The sequence below is a fragment of the Desmodus rotundus genome, chromosome 10 (genome assembly GCF_022682495.2).
Source record: "Desmodus rotundus isolate HL8 chromosome 10, HLdesRot8A.1, whole genome shotgun sequence".
Lineage (NCBI taxonomy): Eukaryota > Metazoa > Chordata > Mammalia > Chiroptera > Phyllostomidae > Desmodus > Desmodus rotundus.
This window is the reverse complement of record NC_071396.1, coordinates 75,065,665-75,087,475: the sequence shown is the minus strand read 5'-3', so window position 1 is coordinate 75,087,475 and position 21,811 is coordinate 75,065,665. Positions and strand designations below refer to the sequence as shown.

Below are 21,811 nucleotides of genomic sequence, written 5' to 3'. Positions count from 1 at the left end.
ACCATTTATTTCATAGACAAGAAAATGAGGTTCCAAAAGAGTAAATGATTTGCCTAAGTTTGGTGGATGAGTTCAGAGTGGTTTACTTCCCAGTCAGCATGATTTCTATACACTGTGATGCCTATGAAGAATCTTAGCTTATTTTATGATACTATCACTTTAAATTAAAGTGAAATGAAATATACATGTATACAGGTGGGCAGGGTGGAAGGCAGGTGCAGGCGTTATAAACAACATCACATGTAAATCGTCAAGCATGGCAACCACCATGTGCATTTGTGTTTTCTGGGTGCAGTTGGGTACAAGACGCAGTGAGTGAAAGAATTACAGTATTTATATTCAAGGGAAGGCTAGCACATACATTATACTTCTTTTAATCATGCCAATAACTATAAAATACAAATTATTATTTTATGGATTAAAAAACAGGCTCAGTAGAAGTAGCTGAATTATTCTGGGTACTGGCAACCATCAAGTTGCAATGACTAAATCAAGACCAAATAAATTGCTCCCTTCTGGTCCATCCATTTCTCCATCACTAATTTATATCATTAATTTACAATCCTGTGAAATTTTTCATTTTGTACAGCCCTTACCTTTTTCCTTTTACATGTTTAAGTCTTGCCACTCTTGGTATCTCTGGAGTGGGAGGAGGAGCTCATAATAACAGATTGTTAAATCTTTTAACACAGATGCCTAGGAGAACCTACTTCATAAATGGTTTCTTGTCTGCAGATTAAGTAACCGTGAATTTCTGTTCCTCCTAAGTTCAAAACATTAATGAATCACAAGTAGGCTTTAAAAATTTTTTGAATCCCAGTTCATATTCTTGATCTTTTCATTTATTTTTGTGAACCACTTCTCATTTAAGGCACACTAAAGAATTCACGGAGATTTAAAATCAAGTATGAATGTCTTCATTGTTGAATGTTTATAGAATGTTTTTCTTTTGATAGTCTTGGAGACAACACAGCTTCCTAGGGATGTAGGATTTTTTTACTACGTAGTGAGTGCATTATCCTAACATGTCCTTGGCATTAACTCCCCAGATATTTGAATCAACGCACACTTCTCGGGCACCCTAAACTGCTAGTATACAGGAAGGATTAATCGAAACCCACTACCTTTCGGAATAATTCAAGGTCACTGGAGCAGGTGCGCTGCCAGGCTCATTTCCTTCTCCGAAGTCGGCACCCGCCCTCTTCCCACCCTGGGAGTTCGCTCATACTGACTGCGACCTGGCCTGGAGACCCCCGTTAGCCCTCTGGGTGGTGGGGCTCGGAACCCCGCCTCTCGGAGGCTGCTGAGTGGCTGGTGGTGGGGGCGGTTCTAGGGAAGCCCGGGCGGAGCCTGGGGCCAAGCGGGCAGGGCTACGCCTCCCGGGACAGCTCGGACGAACCGCTCGGCGGAAGCTGTGCTTTTTCCGGCAGGACACACTCCGCTCCAGGTTCCTTGGCGGCCCAGTGTTTGCTCGCCCCTCTCTCAGCCTGGCTGGCCTCCCACCGCCGGACTAGTGCTTGGGGCTCCCAGGGCCATGCAGCGCTTAGCCATGGACCTGCGGATGCTCTCCCGGGAGCTATCCCTCTACCTGGAGCACCAAGTCCGGGTTGGGTTCTTCGGTTCGGGAGTGGGCTTATCCCTGATCCTGGGCTTCAGCGTCGCTTACGCCTGCTACTACCTGAGCAGCATTGCCAAGGTGAGCCGAGGGGTGGCGCGGGTGCAGAGGCGCTGGGCCACTGGCAGCTTTGCCGGGAGCTACAGCATCCGCGTAGCCGGAGGCTTGTCGCTGGCTGGAGCGAGTGACTGGGACCGTGCTAGGGGTGAGCAAACTGCTCCTTAGAGTTGTCCTTTCCCGGGCATCTGATGAACGCCCTTGGAGCGCTTGCGGGAAAGCCAGCCAGCCTCTACCCGCCTGCATGTGGTCCAGCCCGAGTCCTCCGACCGCTGCCCAGACCTTCTGACTCCGCGCGCGGAGCTACCGTGTCACTAATATCTATCCAACCCGGCAAAGCTGCTCGGCAAGGCTGTAGCACTTTTTAGAATGACTTATTTCAACTCTCGCCTTTCACTGGAGGGGGTTTAATAAGCCATTCTTTGAGTTCGTTGTGACTGTGAACTCTTTGCGCCAGACTTCCAGTAATCCGGTGGATCGCGCGTGAGGGACAAGTCTGGTCGGTTATAGATTACAGTTGGCAGAAACTTTCTGGTCTGGACCCCGTACTGAGACTGGCTTTCCCCACAGAAGCCCCAGTTAGTGACGGGTGGTGAGAGTTTCAGCCGCTTTCTTCGGGACCACTGCCCCGTGGTGACAGAGACGTACTACCCAACGGTCTGGTGCTGGGAGAGTCGAGGGCAGACACTGCTGAGACCTTTCATCACTTCCAAACCCCCGGTGCAGTACAGGAAGTAAGTAAACTTACACTTCACTCTTGTCTTCAAAACCACAGTTTTATTACTTTTATTTTTTTGCATACTGCCAGTTCTTGGTTAATAGAACCTCTGGTTTAGTAAGTATAGAGAAAAAGGAAGAATGAAAATGGAAAGTATGGCCCTCCCCCACACTCAGCTGCAAGAAAGTGTTCAGGTATTGCCTTTCACATTTTGTGTGTGTATGTGTGTGTGTCCTGATGTAAATGGCTTATTTCTAGTATGCAAGAAGTGTTTGGAGTTTGCTGTTTTCCAAATTCATCATGCATCTGCCCCTGAGGGCATAGATACTTTGATGATCCCAGTTCACTGATGCTGGGATAAGGGTGGGAGTGAGAGGATTAATTAATTTGCATTTTGTGTGAAGAAGCCCTGTAAAAGAACTCCATATTGATAAGCAAATGGGTTCTTGATGATAATGTCCTTGAGGTGTTGCAGATATGATCCAGGATATATCAGTAAGAAGAGATATAATGGGCCTATTATTAATTTCCCTGAGTCATCTAGTGATGCTGGAGTTCTTTTGTCACCTGGAACTTGCACTGTTTGTCTGGGAAAATTCTGTACGTGTATAGATACTATGTGAGAAGTACTTTAAAATATGTAAGAAGCAAATTCCGTAATAGACTCTGTGGAGAGACTTTGTTATTGAGTCAAACAGCCAGAGCTGTGATCAGATCAGCATTTTACTTATTCATAACTCCCTGTTGACTTATTTGGGTGATCTCAATCAAATAGGGATTAAATGCTGGGTATTTTAGAGAAATGAGGAAGTGATTAAGATACATACTTGAAATACTTTGAAGTTCATTTTTATTTACTACCTTTTACTGGCATTGCTGGAAATATTTAATGGTATGAATTTCATAACATTCTTGTAATGAAAGAAAGCGATGTGTGTGTGTTAGTGAGTGCTGAAAAAAGTTATTTTGAGATATCCAAATTATATCATATATTTATAGAATTAAGACACTAATATTAAGATACAAATTGAAACAATGAGTTTCTTTGAATTATTTCTTTTAGTGAACTTATTAAAACTGCAGATGGAGGGCAGATTTCACTGGACTGGTTTGACAACGATCACAGTAAGAGTTACATGGATGCCAGCACCAGGCCTACAATCTTACTGTTGCCCGGCCTCACCGGAACAAGCAAGGAATCATATATCCTCCACATGATCCATCTTAGTGAAGAATTGGGATACAGGTACCAGTGAAAGGGTTTTTTTCATTTTTTCACTTAATTCATTCTAAATGAAGCACAAATATATCTTCATGTTTGTTTCAGAAATACTTGCTATTTCTTGCAAGCAAGAATTAAGCAACCCCCTAAGTTATTATTTTCTCTGCTTTTTCTTTCCCTTCTTTTTTCAGGAAGATGCATAACTGAATCATTGCACGGGAAATAGCACTTGGCATAGTAGGAACCCAGCAGATTTTGGTTGAATGAATAAATGAAATTAGAATCACTTAGGAAATGACACAGGACCTAGGTCTGAGAAGTATTAGGTCACACTGAAGGGAGTGCTATACAGAATAGCAATTACAGACCCCTGAGAGAATACACAGTGGCCCTCATGTCACACTCCACGTTTAGGCCCTGGATCCAGTTATCTTGTCTCATTGGCTCAGATCCCAAGTGTAAAAAATATTCAGAATCAGCTTGCAGGTGTCCTTATTTTTCCAAAGGTGATCTGTGCCTCTTCTCTCCACCTGACTTTGCATGTGGTCAGTTAATGATGCCACACCATTTTTGAGTAACCATTATTCAACTCAGCCACCAGATACAGTTGACTTAGCAACTTTAAGTTTCAGGTTCAGCTCAATCTTAGAGTCATTTCGAAAGGTCCTGCTTTTCTGTGCCTGAGTCTTTTTCAGCTGCTAGTAATTATTGTAATGGAACACTCTGAGTTGCATTTAGGGCTGTATCTTTTGTTGAACTCGAAACACTTGTTTGTGTGAAAAACTGAGGCTGAGTTTATAGTAATAAAAATATTTTGATATAAAGGGGGAAATGCCATAAGAGTTATTTCAATTTTGACCAGTTAACTCTGATCTTTTACAGATAAAGCCTGTTTTGTCCATAAAGTGACAGTCTCTCAGAAGCTTTGATATGGTGTTTCAAAATTATGGTTCCAATGAAATTTACACTAAGCAAAAGCACAAATTTATCATCATTTGATGTTGAAGTAGTATGCAGTTAGATGTGAGGCTTGATTCCAATTTTTTACTAAAACTTAGACATGCTCAAAAAGTTCAGATCATAAAGCCTTTTGTACATATTTAAGTTGATTCTATACTTAGTCTGAGCTATCTGTCAAGACTTAGAACGTGCTTTTAAAAACAACATAGTTGCAACTCAGGGACTGAATTACATGAGCCCCGGAGTTGCCAGTATGCATGACTTTCTTCCATCACTTGTAAAAGTTGCCAAATTGTATTTCCATGCCATCTTTACACTGTATTTCAGAGCTGTTGGGAGGTTCTAGCTTCCCTAAGGGTTAAAATCTCTTCTATTGCTTTAGAAATTTTACTGAGAATATATGATACAAGGAAGGTTTTGTACTGTGTACTATGAGGAAATACAAAGAGTAGAGAGAAGTTGTTCTTGCCTCAAGAAGCCTATGACAGGGGAAGGCTGAACCAGGTCACTGTCAGCTGCTTGAAGACCCAGCTTGTTTGGATTCAGGGAACTCAAACACTAAATCAGACGGAGCTTGAAGGCAGCAATGGTTAATAAACTTTTCGATAGTCTTTGGACCTATCTCCACTTATTATTAACGGCAAGGAATCTCTGAATCTAGGTTGGAGAGAGTGTATTAGTTAGCTTTCTCTGTATAATAAACTACCTAATATTTCATGGCTAAACAATAAGCATTCTGCTCACAATTCTGTGGGTCAGCAATTTGGACTGAGCTCAGCTGGATAGTTCTTCTGGTCTTGGCTGGAATCATCTGTGCATTTGTGGTCAGCAGCCAGGATGGCTCTGTGTTTGGGGACCTTCTGCAAGGATGGTGCCTCTCAGCTCCACATAGTCTCTCACCCTCATCAAGCTCACCCTGAACTTGTTCATTGGGTGGCAAAGGGTTCCAAGAAATACAAAAGTGAAAGCCACAAGCCTTCCTAGGCCCAAGCCGAGAACTCTCACAATGTTGCTTCTATTGCATTCTGGTAAAAGAAAGTCACATTCTAGTCAAAGCAAGTCAGTCCAGAGTCAGACTAGGGAAAGACAATGGGGGAGGTTCCCCCCAAAAAACCCAGAATTTTCTTCTGCTGGGTGAGCCCCTTGTAGTACAGGCTTCCCCCACTAAGTGAGTGTTCTGGGAGCCCATCTGTATCACTGTACGAGCTGGCATTGTTGTGAGAGGCTGCATTCAGCTTCAGTGAATTTTTTTTTGAAGACTCAACATGTTTGCCCATTTCGTGATGGGTGATTTACAACTGCACCTGCCTACACCATGCTGAGTGTTCAGCAGTTTATGACCAAAAACGACATGACCCCTATGCCCCACCCTCCCTATTCAGCAGATATCACCCCAAGTGACTTTTTTTGTTTCCCTGGATGAGAAAAGTCCTCAAAGGGAAATGTTTTCCTGATGTGGAAAAGGTGAAACAAAAAAGTCAGAAGCACTAAAAGGCATCAAAATTAATCAGTGCAAAAACTGTTTTGAGCAGTGGAAGAAACATCTCAATTGGTGTATTGCATCAATTGGAGAGTACTTGGAAGGTGACTGAAGTTTAAACCTATAAATATACAATATTTTGTAAGTAAATTTTGGTTTATTGAATGTCCCCTCTCATAGGCTCCACCTCTTTACAGGAAGAGTTACAAAATATCTTTGCAATCTATCAAAGACAGCCAGGTTAGTTGCAAAGACCACCCAGGTAAAAAATGCATCTGGAACTTTGGCACAAGGCTGGGTTGAGTCCTTAGGTGGCAAAACAGATCTAAGTCATTAATACTGTAACATGGGGTTTGGTAGGTTAAGCTGTGTAATGTGGGAGAATGTACATGGGCCTTAGAGCCAGGCTTGGATTCAAATGTTGGAACTGCCACTTACTTAGTGATCCTGAGCAATTAATTTTTAACTTTGCCAATCACAGTTTCTCACTAGAGAGAGGTTAATGAATCAGAATGTACAAAGTGCTTGGTTTTATGCCCAGAAGAAAGTGGGTATTTAGAAATGTTCATGTCTTCCTTCCCAGATCTTCTCTTTCCTGATCAAAGTAGAACCCTTTTTATAATTTAAAGAACAAGAACAAGCAAACCTACCTCTTGGAAATATAAACATCTAGTTTCTTTGCAGGACTGCTTGGATATTGTTATAATGTCTGTTATACAGTAGAGTTTCATAGGAAGTATGAACACCCCAAAATGACAGGCATGCACATGCTTTCAGCCCCAGCTACTACCTTGTAGTAACAAGGCTGAGTGTGTAGGGAGTGCAAAGGCTGAGTGTAAAGGTTGAGTGTGTAGGGAGGGTCACAAATTCTGTCAGGTCGCCAGGGAACTGCTGATGCTTTACTGGTCAGATAGTGATTGAGACATTGGAGAGCACCTGTCTCCTGGCATGTAGACAAATGAAACATAACGGTTACTGTTGTTGTTAAAGAAATGTTGTTTACCTGTACCTGAATACTAACAAAGGCACAAAACTTTTCTGTCGAGGCCTACTAATACAAAATTAATAATGCGTGGGGTGAGAACTCAGCTAAGGTTTATTTAAGATAATTGTGAGCAAAGGCTCTACAAAGACATCAAAGATAAGTAAAACTAAATGGAGAAACACTTGGCTTGCCTGCAGGTTGTCCATTTTCATTGACAGGGTGTAGGATGTACTCCCTGTATAAACTTGTCTTTCCAAGGAGAAGAGAATTGCTGAGCCGGACAGCCCTACTCATTCTTTCTAATTTTATCCATCAGATAAGTCCTCCATCTCCTTGAGAGCAAGAAAAGTAAGAATGACCAGAAATCCAAGAGTGTGTCACAGAGGAGCCTCATAGAAGCCAGAAGAAAAAGTGGAGAAAAAGTTGTTCCCTCTAATAAGCTATACCCATTTGATTGATGAAGTAGTTAGAAAACTTACCCACTCATTCAAGATTTCTTTCTTTTTTTTTTTTTAAAGAAATCTCAATAACACAGCCTACTGGGTATTATTTTGCATTATCTGGATAATATCCTGTTCTCTGAAACCTTTTCCCAAACATCCTCTGAATTAATTTCTAGCACTACAACTAAAAACACAAAGAAAAGCAGTAACTCTGAGAACATCCAAATCATCTTTTCTTTGACCTCTTTTATTGAGAGCCTTCATCTCCCATTTTATTCTATCCCCAAGTAATTTAAAATGAGTGACCCATCCAGAATTATGTTATAATAAGTTCATTGAAATCTAGGTCAGTCATTAAGTATTTTGGTAATATAAAGTACAGTATCAGAACCTATATTCCCAAAGAGCATACAGTTTGATGGAAGTGACAAAGACTGTGCAGTAGTAGAGAAGAAATATATCAGAGAGCTCCAGAATTGGCTGCAAGTGACAGAAACTCAAAATAATGGTGACTTAAACTAGATACAAGTTTATTTCTCATGTAATCATCCCAGACGGTGAACTGGGACTTGTATGGTGCTCTATAGTGTCAGGAAACTAAGTTTCTTACATCACATTTCTTTATAACTTAGGGCTGCTTCAGCTCCAGCTATCATATCTGCATTCCAACACGCAAGAAAGACAAAAACAGAAAATAGAGAATGCACCAACGTCCTTTAAGGGTGCTTCCCAGCAACTGTGCACACCACTTTTACTGATACCACTCTGGGCTGCTGTTTCTTAGCTTCAAGGGAGGCTTTAAAGTGAAGCCTTCATTTGGGGCAGCCATCTACCAAACTGAATCGAAGGATTCTGTTACTGAAGAAGAAGGGGAGGGTAAATATTGGGAGATAACTGGCAGCCCTGAGCACTGAGTAGTCAGAGTATTACACATGCCGAGATTCTAGGATATCAGAAAAACCAAGCAAGCCATTTTATAGAGGGAAGGAATAAATCGCTCATGTCAGATGCGACTGAAAGGGCAAGAGGAACAAAGACGGATAAAGCAAAATTTGACAAGATTCAGTATAGCCATGAGAAAGGAAGCCCAACTAATTGCTGGAAGTTAGATGAGCTCAGGAGACAAGAGCAGGAGTGGATCACCCACTTGACAACTTTTAAACATTTCTTTACTTTCCAGTTTGGGGTTTGGGCCTACACAATGTTGATTTAAGGGAAGTAGCACTAGTGGATACTAAGCTTTAGGTGATATATTCAGCTGCATTTCCTACAGCATTAGAAGTGCACTGGCAGGTCTTCTGCAGATTCCTCCTGAGTGCGGGAGGAAGGAAGGGGAGGCTGAACTAAGAAAAATGATGTGGTAAAACAGAAGGGCGAGTTCTGATGTCCCCATGCTGAAAGCAGTATCTTAGATACAAAGTCATTTTTAATTAACATTTGAATGTTTTCGTCTAAAATTATTTTTATCAATTTTTGTTGTTAAAATAATTTGGTTTTTAAAAGTTTGAGAATGAGTGAGCTAATGATTATTCATGAGACTGGCTAGATGAACTAATGCATATTAGAAAGCATTGAATAAAGGTGTCTCTGGAAAACATGATAGTGGATGTTGACAAGTGGTATCATTCTCAAGGGCCCTGACAATATCTGCCTGTTAGATATTCCACTATAAAAGGATACTTCAATTAACAAACTTTCAGGGACAAAGCTCTTTTTATCAGAGCTGGCATGCACTCAAAGAGTACTCTGTGTTCAGGGCACCCATCTTCTTTAGAAAAAGGAACTTTAATGCCACTAGCTTAGATAGCACAGGGGATCATACTGAGGTTGTTACGTGGACTCTTGAGTCAGAGCTGCCTGGACTCAGATCTCAGCTTTGTCACACACTACCTGTGTATCTGTAGACCAGTTACTGGATCTGTACCTCAGTTTTTTACCTGTAAAGATACCTGTCCTTCATAGGGTTTCAAGGATTGCATCTGCAGATATGAAGAGCATTGACTAGTACTTGGCCTATGAAGTAGGGAGTAAAGGGATTGAGCAAAAAGGAAAAAGGACTCCTGGACATTGTGGGTTGGGGATGGGGTGTACAAGGGGACTAAATGGTAATGTAAAAAAAAATAAACTTTCAGGAAAAAAAAATGTAGTATAAGCCTTGAAATGTAAAGGAGTAAATCAAGCCATTGTCTGGTTTAGTGAAGAGCCTTACTCTTTTAGTCTGTTCAGATGCAAATGAGGTAATTACTGGCTGTGCACTATTTCCAGGCAAGACACCATCCCAGGAGGGCCCAGGGACAGCACTAGGCCTTGCAGGCCATGGTGCAGAGAGAGAAGGAAGGTAATGCCTTTCTAAGGTGGATGGGCTGCTGAATCTACACCATATATTACACACATTTCTCTGGCTCAGTTTGGGGCAATAAAGTTTCCAGCAGTGACCTGTGACACTGGAATAATTCTTATTAGTTCAGAGCACTGTGACTGGAGAGCACCTTTGATATTAGTGTTTTCTGTAGGCTAATTCAAGTAAGTCTTTAGCTGACACAATCTATAAAAATACCAAGGAGATCCAGCTAGAATTCGAAGGAGTAAGATAAAACATGAGAATATCAGAAAGAAGCTAAGTCAATGTGAGGGAAAATGTTAGAGGTAATGGGGGGAAAAAGATTCCAAAAAGATGTTTTAAGAGATCACTGAAAGAGAATTGTCGATGCTAGTTATCTAAGGTTTTCAGCTTCCTCACGTTAAGATTAACTTTGATTCATTTCTTCCTCTCTCCTTCTGGGACCACAATTTTGCGTATGTTAGATCTTATGATATTGTCCCATAAATCACTGAAATTCTATTCAATTTTTTCTCTCTCACCTTTAGATTGGAACTGCAGTTTGCAAATACACCAAATTTTTATTTCAGATATTGCATTTTTTATAAAGATTTTATTTATTTATTTTTAGAGAGGGGAAGGGATGGAGAAAGAGAGGGAGAGAAACATCAATGTGTGGTTGCCTCTTGCCCATCCCCCCACCGGGGACCTGGCCCACAACTCAGGCATGTGCCCTAGACTAGGAATCAAACCAGGTTCTCAGGCTGGCACTCAATCCACAGAGCCACACCAGCCAGGGCCAGATATTGTACTTAACTGTCCTATAATTTCAACTGTTTAATAGATTTCATTCCTCTGCTGAGATATCCTTTTTTATTCATTATAAGCTTATTTTTCATTATGCCCTTGAGCATAGTTTTAATAGCTGCTTTAAATCTTCATCTGTTAATTCTGACATCTAGATCATCTCTGGGTCAGTTACATTGATTTTCTTAGCTCTTTAGTGTGGGTCATGTTTTCCTGTTTCTTCATGGTCTAGTAACTTTGTGTTCCAGACAGTTTGATCCATTGTAGAGGCTTTAGATTCTATTATATTTTTCCAAAGAGTACTGGTTTTTGTTTGTTTTAACAGGCAGATAACTTGTCTAAACTCAAACTTCAAACTCTGTCTCCTCTGCAGTAGACAGAAGCTGAAATCTCTGTTCAGTTTTTTATCCTTAATTGAACCACTTGGAGTCTACTTCACATATGTGTAGAAGAAGAGTCAGCCAGAGCTTTGGGACAAGTTTTTATGGCGTCTCCCTCTGTGTTTCTTTTCTGAGATTTTCCTCTCATTTTCTAACTGCTCTTGTGTACCGAACTCTGTTTTCTGGCTCCTCAAGCCCAAAATACCAAGCATTTCTGACTTTTATCCTCCATTGAGTAATACCAACCAGTGCCTGCCTTCAGGCAAAAGCTGTAAAAACAGGAGGTTCACCCAAATGCCATTTTTTTTTCCAAGTGTCAACTTACATTCAGTTTCTGCTTGCTTTTGGTTGTTTTCTATTGCCTTTATAATTTGTCAAGAGTTTATAGTTAACTGTTCTATGGTAGGATTGGCCCAATAGGATCTACTCTGACATGTCTGGAAGCAAAACCTCCTTGTCATGTTTTCTTAATCTGGCATTCAGAACCCTATGCCTATTTTGGCCCTAACCTATTTTTCCATCTTTATTTTTTACTATTACTCTCTAGGTAGCATTTTTCAACTAAGATGATCTACTTTCTCATCCCTTGAAAATTTTATACACCTTTTGTCTTTGCTCACATTGCTCCCTTCAACCAATATTAAATCTCATATTTTTCTTCTGCCGAAATCTTTACCATTTTTCAAGTCTCAGCATAAGATCTATCTCCCTTTCTCATGAATCATTTACTAATCAATTTGCCCATCCTGACCTCATAAGGCATTATTATCTATAACACTCATTGAACACTGAATCATGTACTACCTTGTGATAATTACTTTTGTGTAGTAGTCACTCAACTGAAAATATGGTGCATTTCTTTTCAGCCTAACTAGATTCTACTCTCCTTGAGAGCAGGACCTTATTTTTTGTTTCATTTCCTCCTATAATCTCTAATTCAAACTCAAAATTAGTTCAGTAAATATTCTGTTTAATAAGTTTTTGAATGAGTGTGTCATTCCCATATTAATATTTATGTAAAGTGCTTAGTACATAATCTGGGACATAACAAACACTAATAAATATCTGTTGCTATTATTATTATCTGCAATCTGAATATTCATTTCTCTCTACCCTTTGCTGATGATTATTTCTGTTTTTTTAGTTTTATTTTTTATTAAATTCATTGGGGTAACATTGGTTAGTAAGATCATGTAAGTTTCAAGTGTACATTTCTATGATACCTGATCTGTATATTGCACTGTGTTATTTCTATCCTTAGAATCAAAGACCTGTGGAATCTTAGACATGGAAAATATTTAAGGTTATCTGATAACATCCCTTTGTTCTGGTAGATCACTAGGCTTGAGCATGTTTGAGGCTATCTGGTCCATTTCACTGTAACAGAGGTTCTCGAACAAGCAGACTATAGATAGTCCCCACCGTAAAGAATACTTTGGTTCATTATGTCCGTAGTGCTAAAGGCTGAGAAATCCTGTGCTGTAGGTAAGTCTCTGCTTTTTATTTAACCTTCATCAAAAGGGACTCATCTGCTTCCCTGATTGAAGTGTCCCATTGTCACAGAAAACTCTTAATACCAGATTTATTCTTTATTTGGTATTTCTTCTCTTTATAGTTTTCCTGTTTTGAGAAGAAAGTTTAAATAGTTAAAATAGGCAGGAAACTAAGTTTTGCAGAACAATTTTCTCATATGTTAAATACATACCCTTTAAAGTTGTTTGGGAGAAATTATAAAAATTATTTGGAGAGAGCTATTATGAAGTTAACAGGCTTATTGAATGCCTTAGGAATAGTAGTTGTTTCTGTTATACAAAAATTTTAACCTTAAAAAGACTGAACGCCTTTTTTAAAAGAAAGGGTTTATTAGGCCATTGCTGGTAAAAAAAAAAAAAAAAAAAAAAAAAGGATTGGTTTTTGGGCACGGAGTCTAAACCACCAGCAGCATCACTAAGTATAAAAGACAAACGTGCCTTTATGGTGCTTTTATGCATCAACTAGGGGGGAGAAAGAAGTAAAGTGTTCTTTAAAAATTCATATTAGCTATAGACAAAGGGATGGGAGATTAGTTCTGGGATGGGCCAGCAGAGTCTATAAAGCTCTCGTGTAAACTGGAAGCAGAGACTCCTGGGGGTCCACTGCACCTGGCTATTCCATCTTTTTAAATAGTTTAATGATTCCAATTTACATTAAGGAGTGTGAGTAGTCTTTTGGTGGTTTTTGCCCTGCAGTTTTTACCTGATGAAGCCCTGGTGTCTCTTCCTTTTTAATTTAGAACATCTCAGAATTTTTTTCTTGTCATTTCACAACCACCTCTTTCAGCTTCATATGTAAAGTGTTCCCTGATGACTGTGAGAGCAGAAGAGGGCTTAAGTGAACGAAGAAGCTAGAGTGGGAGAAAGGGACAAAATGGCAGCCCTCATTCCGCCTTTCTCTACAGCTGCTTTGCTCCTTCACTCTTCATCTCTCTGCCCCACTTCCAAGACTGGAAGTGTACGCAGTGATCACTGCTACTGACTGAACATGGTCAGGAACCAAGGCCTATGGAGAGGTCAGTAAAATTCCTCCTCTACCAAGAGATAGCAGAGCTGTGATCTACTTTTCAAAGTTGCCTGAAGAAAAGTGCAAATATCCCAGTCTGCAGTCTGAAAGAAAGTCCCTGGTGTATAGGCGGCTTTTTCATGAGTTTGCAGATCATCGTTTTCTTTCCCCTCACAAGTTCTGTTCTCCTCCCTCAGTGGCAGTCACATGGTGATGATATCTTGCCCCCGAAGCCATTTTTATCCTTATGTAGTGTTTGCACTGTAAAAGTGGTTCTTTTCTGAATGACTGGAGCTTCAAGGTTCAAGGTCACAATTAACTGTAGCCCCAATTCCTGTGTGACTTAGGTGCTTATGCAAGTAAATACAAGTGGCTAACGTAAATTTTGTTTATGTCTAGTCTGTGCTACCATTTCTTTTTAGCAAGAAGTGATTAAAGACTAACGGACTCTATGCTAATTTTTCTGCATGTTTTTGTTCTATATTTAAGATTGTTCTTTGACTAGTCAATCGAATGTAATATTTCTAGCTTTTTCTTAGATTAGGTTTCTGAGATTTAAACATTTTTTTTCTTTCAGTTGGGCCTAATAAAATTCTCTGTATGACCTTTCAGATGCCAGAAAGAATTCCTTTGCAGAAACATATCTTGAATACCACATTGAAATGTAACCTCCCTGAGAAGAGAGTCAGATTTGTTGAATCTTTTGTAAGGCAGTCAGGTACCAGTGCTTAGAACCCAAGCAATGATCAGCAGCACTCTGAAGGAAGGGAATTAGAACCTTAAATTGCCTTAATTGATTGGACAAGTAAACAGTAAAAAATAAAATGATTTTTTTTTAAAGAGAGGAAGGGAGGGAGAAAGAGAGGGAGGGAAATATCAACGTGTGGTTGTCTCTCACATGGCTCCCACTGGGGACCTGGCCTGCAACCCAGGCATGTGTCCTGGCTGGGAATCAAACTGGTGACCCTTTGGTTCACAGGCTGTGCTCAATCCACTGAGCTACACCAGCCAGGGCAAAATAAAATGAATTTTAATCCACACAAATATAGATTAAGTCAAAGAGAACCCGTGCAGATGCAAGTCAGGATTTTGTTTGAGGATAGCACAAAATACATATCTGGGGTTATGGTTGGCTGAAAGTTCAATGAGAGTTCAATATTTTAAATGCAGAATGACTGTTAAAGCCAGCATGGCACAATAAATCATTGCTACCAATAGCTAACTGTCGTATACTTACCATGACCCGACACTACTCTGAGCCCTTCTCTTGTGAACCACTGACCTAGGTGAGGCAAACAGGATTATAGGAAATACAGGAAGTGTTTCCTCCCCTAAGTAGCGCAGTGGGAGCCCATCTTACCAGCGCAGGTGGCAGGCTCCTTCCAGCTCCACCTGTGATAACGTTTTCACCTCAAGAAAAATTCTACTATCATTGTTTGCTGAGCCTTGATGGCACAAGAGCTATTTCTTAGGATGGAATAGATACTTATCAATGCTACATATAGAATAGGTAGAGGACTTTTTAAACTTGAACCAAAAACAATTAAATTTGACTTGCATTTAGAATTGTTTTAATAACATTTGTTGGAGCCCTACACATATGCATAGCTTTCACTTCTTCCTGTATTTCGCAACCATACTTAGCCATTTCTGTGGGCATCCTGATTACCAGTGTTTTGAACTCTGCATCTGATAGGTTGGCTCTCTCTTCATCACTTAGTTCAATTTCTGGAGCTTTGATCTGTTCTTTCATTTGGGCCATATTTTTTTCTTTCCGCACAGCTGTTACATTGTAAGGGGCAGAGCCTTAGGTGTTCGCAAGGGTGGGACAACCCACTTTGCTGTGTTGCGGCACTGTATGTGGGGGAGGGGTCCAAGAGGGAACTATGCCACTTCTCAGTTCTCAGCTAGCTTTCAGTTACTTCCCCTGCTACCCTCAAGCAAATTGGGCCCTTGTGGTGCTTATTCCTGTGTAGGAGAGTTTGTGTATGTTCTAGGGCCCTGTGGGTCTCTCCAAGGAACTCTTCTGTGAGGCTGGGAGTTTCTCCTGCTGCCACAACGCCCACGGGTTTGTATAGTCAAAGGTTTGAGGCTTTATTTCCCTGTTTGGGAACTCTGGGTTGCAAGATCTGTCATGCTCCCCAGTTGTTCCTCCCAGTTTATCCACACACAAATGTGGGAACACCTGGTCCTACAGCTGCCACTTTCTGGGAGTCCTCTCCACCCTGGCTGCCCATCTCCAGCCCTCCTATCAGTCTGTATGAATATTTCTTCCTTAACTCCGTGGTTGCTGGACTTCCATACAGTATGATTTTCTGGCAGTTCTGGTTATTTTTTGTTTTTAAGTTTGTTTGTTGACCTTCTTTTGGTTGTGCAAGGAGGCAAAGTGTATCTACCTATGCCTCCATCTTGGCCGAAGGTCATCCAATATACAGTTTTCTGATTTAAACCCATATATTGAATTTAGAGAACTGGAAATATATTTTCAGGCATTTAGATGAAATTGTGAAGGTTCTCATGTGTTTGGAACAGATTTTTAAAAATCTTTTAGTACTCTGAAACAGTGCTAGTAAGATGATTTTGATAATATATTGTGAGCTAGAATTATGTGTAAAAATAACAAGAAATTTTTTCCTGGTTTTTAGATGTGTGGTTTTTAACAACAGAGGAGTGGCAGGGGAGAATCTCTTGGTAAGTAAATTTAAATTAATAACAGCTTAATTTTTTAAATAATAATTTTTAGTTTTATAACTTAACTTGTGTACTTATGTATTTAACATCAACAGATATTTATCTACATCATTTTTAATGCAAAACATATTGTCTTTAAAAATCTAGTAGTACAAAACCAATGAACTGGAACAGTGTTACCTTTTTTGTTGTTGTTGTTGTCATGATAGAAGTTTTTGCATCTCCTAGAAAATCGACGATCTATCTGATGTTAAACCTGTAAGTTGGAATGAGAAATGTTACACTCACTGAAATTTTCTGAAAGCTTTTCAACTATTAGTCCCTCACTGCTTCAACAGGTCAAAGGCAATTCTTTCAGAATTGAAAGAAACTTTTTGAGTCATTGATAGATGTTATTAAGACTATAAATAAGTTAGTCATGCTAAAGATAAAAAATTACAATCATATTACAAATGCTGGTACTTCATGAGAACACAGTGGGGCAGGGAGCTGGGGCAAGAGCTCTCTCTGCTTTAAAGTAACTTAAGCCTTGGAGGGAATCAAGATCATGTGATTTTAAAAGCTAACATTATGAAGTGTATATGGTCTTCATCAAGTGCCTCATAACAAGTAGTTTGATGTGAAGGATCCCACTTCCTTATTTTTGCAGCCCTTTAGGATTCTTCTAGACAGATGGTAGCCACTCTAAAGGGAAAGATTTGAATTTGCCATTGTGAACTGGACCAAGCAAATTGTTTGTGAGCAGCTCTTGTCAGCTATGTATCTTTCTATGTACTTCAAGAATACAAAGATGGGAAGACATGGTCTGAGGCCCTCAAGGAAGTAATATGCTACAAAGTAAACTCCATTAGGTCCCATAAAGTGAAGGACAAAGATCTGTTCATTCAGCAAAGCTATGTTGTATGCCTATTAAATCAGGCACTGTACAAGGCAGTAGAATGAGGAGTGTACATATTATTAGACATGACCCTTAGCAGCTTTAAATTAATTAACAGGAGACAGTCAGATACAGAAAAATATGCGCAATACAGTGCTAAGTGTAACTGGGAAGATTTATTAAGGCTACAGAGCATAAAGGGGAGGTCAGAGAACATTGTAGTGGAAGTAAATTTCAGTAGGATCTTGAAGGCTATGGTACTGAAACTGGAGAGGATATAGAGAAGCAAAAAGAACAAAGTACTAAAGTACATGGAGGAAAAAATACAATAAAAATTTTTCTTTTAAAAAGCATGGAATAGCAAGTACTTACTTGTGAAAGGATAATGATGATGATAATTTTATCTGATATTTATTGAGTCCTTAGTATGTATGTCTTTTTGTACTTAGTGTTCAGCAAGAGAAACAACCCAATGATTTAGCCACCATCATCCTCATTTTCCAGAGGAAGAAAATGAGACACAAATATGTTAGTAAGTTGCCCTGTCTATGAAATTCAGAGCCAGGATTCAGACCCAGGTAGTCCGATGTGTGTATGTTCTTGACCGTTATGCTATACTCCCTCTTGTTATTCAGGAAGTGATGGGAATCCTTTTAAAAGACGTAAGACCAAATTTTGAAGAGTCATGTGTAGTATTCCCTGGATCCTAGTACTGAACCATAGACATTTTTTAAAATTTAGTTTTATTGAGATATAATTGACATATGAAATAATTTGGTCATGGTCATGTCTTAGAAAGAGATCTTAAAGCAGTGTGTAGAAAAGAGATAGAAGCCCTGGCTGGTGTGGCTCAGTGGATTGAGTGCCAGCCTGAGAACCAAAGAGTCACCGGTTCGATTCCCAGGCAGGGCACATGCCTGGGTTGTGGACCAGGTCCCTAGTAGGGAGTGTGCGAGAAGCAACCACACATTGATGTTTCTCTCCCTCTCTTTCTCCCTCCCTTCCCCTCTCTCTAAAAATAAATAAATAAAATCTTTAAAAAAAGAAAAGAGATGGAGGAGTAGAGAGGCTTGAAAGCCAGTTAGAAAAAAGTTTCTATAGGCCTACCCAGACTTTGAAATCAGAGGTAGGAGGCCAGAAGGGGAAAGAACAAAAATGAGAGGTATTCATGGGTCAGGAAACATTAGTAATTATGTGAGAGTCAAGGTTAAGGTTAACATTTCTAGCTTGGTGGACTAGTAAAAGACACTGGTATTTTCTGAAATAGGGAACTTAGCAGAATTTATGAGATTTTAGTATAATAAAAATAAATTCAGTTTTAGATGTTTATGGTGCTTTTAGATCATCCAGGTGGAAATTTCTAGTAAACAGTTGGATATGCTAGATTGGCTCTCAGGAAAGTTGTACAGGCTACAGAGAGAAACAGACTGTCAGTGTGCAGATGGAATTGGAACTCGGGAGTGACTGAGATAACTTAGGGACAGTTTGTAGAGCCAAGGGGAAAGATCAGATAGCATCTTAGAACACCAGGAGTAGGAATGAGGAAGCTTGAGAAAGCTTCTACCCTCAGCATTTGAAGTCCGTTGGAAGTTAACTTTGAAAGATGACAGCAACCCAGTGATGTTTATCCATAAACTTTAATTGGATTTTTGAAAAATCTCCAAGAATACTTGGAGTTCTTACAAAGGGATAGGATAAATTGTAAAGAATTCACTGAGTTCTAAGTAAGGGGATAAGGGCAATGTGGTCTCTGGATTCTCATATAGTGCACTGGGGTGAGTTCTGATAAACTAGTACCCCCAGCAAATATCTGTATCAAAGAGACTAATGTAATCTAATTTAAGAAAGAATAAGAATGTAAAATGACCAAAGTATACCTACATTTTTTTAAAAAACTGCTTTAAATGAAATTTGAGGGAATTAATTTAATATATACTTCTTATATCCTCATGGATCACATAATTGATTATTAGAGCTAGCTTTGATATTTAGGTCCCTTGATAACCCTTCTTTCTTCTGCCTTAGAACTACGAACAATTACTGTTTCAGACTAGAGGAACCCTATGTTTATTTATACCTCACCTTGTTCCAGAAAGGATTCAATGTAGCTCAGACTCAGAATAAGTAAGACTGTAGTTTAGGCATAAAAAATAACAATTAAAAAAAAAAAAGATGAAAATCGGCAAAGATCAAACAGGGAGGAACTGACTAACTGAAATGAACCCAAAAGAGCTAGAAAAGGTAAAATGGAATTTAGAGTAAGCAGTTCTCCTAGAAGTAGAAGAAATGCAGAAGTAAAAGGTTTGCTGAAATATATTGGTGACATACTTAGAATTTATAGGGATTACTATGGCTCCTGCAAAGCAGTAAAGTAGAAATTTTCCACCACTATATTGTCCTCATTTCCAATTAGTCATTGCAGCGTTGAGCAAAAGCCAAAAGCCAAAAGCCTTGCTCACTAGGATGAGAAGCCTGCACGTTGGTCCCCCTGGGGCTGTTAGCTGTAGGAGACAGTTCTTGTCTCCGTACGCTTCTCCTCAGATATTTCTTCAGGGTTCTTGGAGTCCTTGGAATAGTCAGTATCTTTTTTGTTCTCTGCAGATTGATTTTCAAGGATACGGATCCAGAAAGTAATTCACAATTACTCTGTGGACTGTCGTGTTTCCAGTTTACTTTAGGAACCATAATTTACAAAGAATTCAGCCCAAATTGAGTTTATTGAAAGCCACATAGGGGCCCCTTCCTTTTGGCTATAAGGTCATACAGACTTCTGTGTGCCTAGGCCCAGCAAGAAAAAGCCTTCTAGCCACTTTGGAAAATAGTATGGCAGCAGGAAGATACAAGATTTGCTGTGTGTGTGGCGGGGGGGGGGGGGGGGGGGGGGGGGGAACCAGCGCAGGATCACTATGTAGGTTATATAAATGTCTAACCATTATGCTAATATAATATTGAATGTCAACTGTAGTTGAGAAATTTTTAATTAAAAAAATAAAATAGTCTGGCAGTTTCTCAAAAAGTTAAACATGGAGTTACTGTATTACCCACAAGTAGGTATATACCCAAGAGAAATGAAAATATATATTCATGTAATAACTTGTATACACATATTTATAGGAGCATTATTCATATTAATCAAAAGGTAGAGCCCTGGCTGGTATGGCTCACTTGTTTGGAGTGTCACTCCCGTAAACCAAAAGGTCGAAGGTTTGGTCCCCAGTAGGGGCGTATAAAGATGCAACCAAACAGTACTTCTCTCTCACATCAATGTTTCTCTCCCTCTCTCCTTCCCTTCCCCTCCCTCTAAAATCAATAAGCATGTCCTTAGGTGAGGATTTGAAAAAAAGGTAGAAAGAACCCAGATGCTTGTCAATGGACAAATGGATAAATAAATGTGGCATGTCCATATCATGGAATATTATAGAGCATTAGAAAAGGAATGAAGTACTGATACATGCTACAACATGGATGAGCCTGGAAAACATGCTAAGTGAAGGAAACCAAGGAAGGAATGTAAGACCATATGATTCCACATGTATGAAATGTTAAGAATAGGATATCTGTAGGTACTGAGAGGAAGTAGATTAGTGGTTGCCTAAGGATAGGGAAGGAGGGTGGCTGTCAATGGTAGGGGTTTTCTTTTGGGGGTGATGAAAATATTCTAAAATTGTAGTTGAGGTTGAACACCTCTGAATATACTAAAAGCCATGAATTGTACCTTTTAAATGGGTGGATTTTCTGGTATGTGAATCATGACTCATAAAGCTGTTTTTAGAAAAGCCTCCTTCAGGCACTTTCCACTTCCAGTAAGAGCTGGTTCAGCAGGTAAGGGGGTGCCAGCACTGGACCAGATGCTGGAACATACTGTAAAGCAGTGTTGCTTCAGGTGTGCGTTGTAGAGCAACTCCACTTCTCAGACTATCTGACTTACCAGTTCCTGACAAGAGGAGGGGCTGCAGTTAGATATAAGTGAACTTCATCTCCAAGCACACTATTTTAGTGATGTGATTTTTTTCTTTTTTCATAGCAATACTCTCCTGGTGAGAGAAGCAGCATGCTTGCTTATGCTGTGAGACCACCTAGTAGCTCTGCTTCAGAGATCCTCTACTCCTAAAACCTCATTTTACAGAGGAGGATGCCTCTGGAGAGGGAGGGTGGCAGGCTTGAGGTCGTAAAGCTGATGAGTGGTCTTAGGGCAGGCACTCAAACTGACCAGTGGAATGTGCACCTTTCAGCACTGGTTATAAGTCAAGTCAAATGAAAATCTCAGGGTGGAAATAATGAAGGTTTTCAACTAGGTAGAATAACGAAGGTTTTAGTGGTTGATTAAGGACTCAGATCTAGAGAAATCTGCTCTTGTTTTCCACTGAGCTTTTCAACCTTAGTTTTTTCATGGAAGTTAATGGGGTAGCCTGGTGTAGAGCTCTTCCCTGTCATGGGCCCTGTTTTCTGAAGGAGACATTCAGAAGGGATTAAGGACTATCATGGGCCCTGTTTTCTGAAGGAGACATTCTGAAGGCATTAAGGACTTCTGTCCCACCTTATGGAACCAGAGAAGTAGGCATTCGTGCTGCCTGTCACTACCGGAACCAATAAGTAGAGACAAGGATTGAATCTTTATGGGTGCTTTATTCTGGTGCCAGTTACCTGAAAGGCTATGTACCCTTGAAAACCGTGTTAACATAGGGAGAAGGAAAGGGTAGGCAAGTAGTTTGGGAAAA

The 21,811-nt window shown here is 39.9% G+C and overlaps 1 protein-coding gene across 1 annotated transcript in view; it reads left to right on the top strand.

Moving 5' to 3' along the window:
* Window positions 1-1,378: 1,378 nt before the first annotated feature.
* ABHD3 (abhydrolase domain containing 3, phospholipase) overlaps window positions 1,379-21,811 on the top strand; it is a 38,262-nt gene continuing 17,829 nt past the window's right edge. Inside the window, exons 1-4 of the mRNA XM_024580335.3 lie at window positions 1,379-1,696; window positions 2,243-2,406; window positions 3,454-3,636; window positions 16,171-16,216. Coding sequence (XP_024436103.2) covers window positions 1,535-1,696; window positions 2,243-2,406; window positions 3,454-3,636; window positions 16,171-16,216 — 555 coding nt within the window. The 5' untranslated portion in view covers window positions 1,379-1,534. The remainder of the gene's footprint in view (window positions 1,697-2,242; window positions 2,407-3,453; window positions 3,637-16,170; window positions 16,217-21,811) is intronic.